This window comes from Sabethes cyaneus, chromosome 1, assembly GCF_943734655.1.
Source record: "Sabethes cyaneus chromosome 1, idSabCyanKW18_F2, whole genome shotgun sequence".
NCBI lineage: Eukaryota > Metazoa > Arthropoda > Insecta > Diptera > Culicidae > Sabethes > Sabethes cyaneus.
In genome coordinates, this window is record NC_071353.1 from 51,794,187 (window position 1) to 51,798,121 (window position 3,935).

A 3,935-nucleotide genomic window follows, 5' to 3' on the forward strand; every position below is an offset into this window, starting at 1 on the left:
GAAGATCGTCGGAACACCAACCAAGCTGTTTTCGGTGCAAAAATTTTACGTTCCGAGATTGACAGTTCCGCACTACTTGGTCAACTACATATCTACGCACCACAACGTATTCTAAGACCGAGACGATGGTTACAACAACCTCCTAGAAACACTGTTTACGGTAACAATGGCCATATGATTAGTGTGAGCGGACGATTCCAAGAGACATATCACTTGTTCGATTTCAACGTGTCCACAAAAACCTTTCGGCAACGGATTTCTAGTAGCTTGTGATATTTTATGTATGTAACTTTAGTTCATTAAGACCACATGTAGTCAGATGATTTTTTATGCAATAAACAATAAACTAACGTTTTTTGCGTAAATAGCGCCATGAATACAAAAAGATGAAACTATACTTTCCTTGCCAATAACTAACTCTACAATTGTCCAATACACTACTTTTTAGAATTCTATTTGCCTGAGGCGCTGTAATCAAAAAAGCAAAAAGTGCATGCCATGCCTGCCTGTCACTCATGTGATCCTCCTAGAGACCCAATGAGAATCTGTCGCATGACGTCGGCGGGACACAAGCGAATCTTTTGCTTGCGTCTGTGGATTGCCCGACGTCGTGCGAAAGATTTTTACTGGGGAGTGGCAATGTAAAACTCGAGATCTAGTCTGGTTGGATCCAAGAGGAAGAGGGTCCCGCGTTGGGCTTTAAGTCAGCTTTCTTTCAATCGATAAAAATGTTGGGAAATGCTGTTTCTAACTCAACTTTATTTCATTCTTTTCATTTTTCGTTTCTTTTTCTTACAGCTCATATTCACAAATGTTGCTTAGTGGTGTGTATACATTTATTTAAAATGTGGTAATGCTTTGATGTCACATGGGTTAACAACTGTTTAAAATATTACTGTGAAACAATTTACATATGAACAGCAAGCAAGTTTTTTTGTCAACCGTGCTTACGGTTTTTACTTTGTAGCATTCATTTAGAGGAATGTCAATCTCCAACCGGCACCTTATCATAAATAGTATAACAGTTCGATATGGGTCGTAAACAGTTATACCGGAAGCTTTCGTAATATTTCATTGATGATCGACTAAACATTGTGCTGCAATTGCTGATGTCCTGTATTTACAGCTGGGCTCTCCTACCAAATCCAACCTATCTATTCTGTACTGAAATCAAGCTTAATTACGTTGAGAAAGAAAACTCGAAAGAATTTTAAAAAAGTGGGGTTGGACTGCAGGTTTTCATTTCTTAACTCTTATGTCATAATAGTAATTTGTATATTGATATATTTGGCACATTAGCACACGTCTCCGAATTAAAGTTTGCTCTTGGTTAGTGATAGTTTAGGACAATGAATAGCAAGTATGCATTTTTGTTACACTGTAATGTATGTTTCGAAAAAGTCATTCAAAGAGATCAATACAAAAAATTTGCAAATGCAATAGATTATCGTTTTGGGGGACATAATCTCGCAGGGTTCTTGGCTTTGGTCTGTCGCTGGTGTGGTGGTATTATTATGGTTTCAAGTCGTTCGCTTTTGTTGATGTTCGACGTCATTGCTGGGTGCACAATAGAGGTCAATTTTCAGGTTTAGTGGATTTCGATATGCGATTTTAGGCGCTGTTTGATGGCTCTCGATTAACGACGTCCGAGTCCAAAGTTGTAACGGTTTGGTAGCCGTTTCTCTTCACCGCCCTGGTATGAACGTTTGCCAAGTCCAAAATCGTATGTTCGTCTTTTACCCAATCCAAAATGATACCGATACCCACCTAAAATGAATCATTAATGAAATTAAAGAAATGGTTTCATCGGTTTTAGAGAATGCCGAACTTACCACCTGATCGTTTTTCCGCCTCTTTGTCCTGATCAGCTTCATAGTCAGGAATGTCTTTCGATATTAAACCTGGGTATTCATCACTCCAACTCGGTAGGCTGTCTTCTTCATAGTCAAATAAATCCAACCTGGAAGTTATGAAGAGTGGATTCCAGGTTGTACATGACAAACAATAGCTCATTATATTTACCGGCCACGTTTCCCCAGGCCAAAATTGTAGTGTGACAGCCGCTTGGCACCGGGAGTGTTCTCGACGTATCTTCGCTTTCCGAGCCCAAAGTTATATTTGGGCGAGCGAACCGCGAGCAAATGCTGAAATGTGGCTGACGATAGCTCACGCTGGCCTCGGTCGTCCGAGTCCGCCGTCGCCGAACTTTGGCCGTCATTGCTGAACTGATCCGACGCGGTGGAACCATCTGCTGCACATGCCAGATAGAGAATGACAGTGATGGAGCTCATCATCAGCATCAGCGGTGTTGTGCTGTTCGGGCGCATATTTGCCGACTTGATTTTTTTTCCTCTGGCTGTGATGCAAGCGACTGCAATGAGAGATGAAATGCAAGATTACGGTTAATATTTGTGAAGCTCTCCAATTCGATACTTGTGTATTGAACAATCGTTCGTAATGGAAACAAATCAATAGTTTTTTTTATTCTAATATTCAGTGGAAATATATATTTTTTTTTATCATCGGTGAAGCATAACAAGAGAATGCTCGACCACAAGCAACATCGAAAAAAGTGCACTTCCATTGTGGGGTAGGCGGTAAGCTATCGAGATGATAATCCGCTTCGTAAATACATACATTTTTACGTGTCAGTTTTCAGGATGGTACTTAGTGGGTGGCATGCATGCTTCCGTAACTATGGAAGAGGACTGTGGGGGTTGTGGGAGAAAAAAAATGTAATAAAAATGCAAAACTTTTGCTCGTTGCTTCCTTCGCATTGAGCTGCAATCTATTCGATACAATGCGACTCAGCATTCAGCAAACCACTTGGAGGCATTCGGTCGGGCAGTAACAGTTTGGAGCGGATTAAAGTATTAATGAAGAAAAAATGCATCCACGTTTCGTGCTACAATGTCCTATTCTTATCATGCTACATAATGACATTGGTAATCGAATATGATACGATCATCAAGTTAACTTTTTAATTTATTCCTAATATAAATTCCTTTATACGGACAATGCATAAGATGTAATTCGCATCGCAAAAAGTTGTGATGAAAGGGCAATAAGCTCAAAGTTATTATAGAGTAATCCAACAAACATTGAATTGTGATCGTTTTCTGTTCCATTTTGTTGAATAACGCCTCCCTTAAAGCGCAACGATTTAGATGGTTTCGTCTATTGTTGCTGCGGGAAATTAATTACCTGTAGGAACGTGGGCGACAATTAAGCGATCCATTGTGTAATGGTGAACCGCTTTGAGCGTATGTTAAACTACACCAAAACAAATCATTAATTATGCCTGCACTTGTTTGGTTACATGTTGAAGCGTTCGAGTGGTATGTAGGTACTTGGGTAGGTGCTGCCCCAGCTTCCGGATGGCAGCTCCTACAAAAGTATTAAGTATTGGATGTCTCATCCCTGCTGTAACATGTAGGTATGTGCTCTGCTCTGGTTTCTAGTTATAATGTGGAACAGTACTCACCGGCGAAACAGTTGAAATACTATCTTTCTGAAAGATAATAAATTTTGAAAATGCTTGTCTCTATTTAGAGCAATGATATGTCAGTGCGGACAATATCCTCTGAAAATGATAGCTTCATAAAGCAGCAAACCGTTGATGTGAGGTACCTCTTTACATTGTTGAACGTGACAGCATTTATGCGAATCCGTGGTTGATTTTTTTTATGTTGGAGCAAACTGTTGGTAACTAAGATATTTGTTGCTAAAATATTTTTATTCAGTAAGTTTTGATTGATTTGCATTGCTTTACACACGTTGATACGAATAGGTATTGGTTTTATTCCATGCCGCAAACAGATTGTACTTTCTCTCTCTTTTAGACTATTCTGTCAATAGCGTAAATCTCTTATTCGATTCGTAAACAGGTCTTGGTCAAGCTTCCCAAGTAACATTCTAAAGTTTATGAATGCCTA

General features: G+C 39.5%; 1 protein-coding gene across 1 annotated transcript; it reads right to left on the bottom strand.

The window, feature by feature from the left end:
• Nucleotides 1–901: 901 nt before the first annotated feature.
• Nucleotides 902–2,327, bottom strand: LOC128732323 (helicostatins). The gene is made up of 3 exons (XM_053825567.1): nucleotides 2,023–2,327; nucleotides 1,836–1,960; nucleotides 902–1,767 (listed from the first exon to the last, which is right to left on the bottom strand). The coding sequence occupies exons 1-3, from the start codon at nucleotides 2,325–2,327 to the stop codon at nucleotides 1,637–1,639; spliced, it is 561 nt and encodes a 186-aa protein (XP_053681542.1). The 3' UTR covers nucleotides 902–1,636.
• Between the last annotated feature and the right edge of the window lie 1,608 nt (nucleotides 2,328–3,935).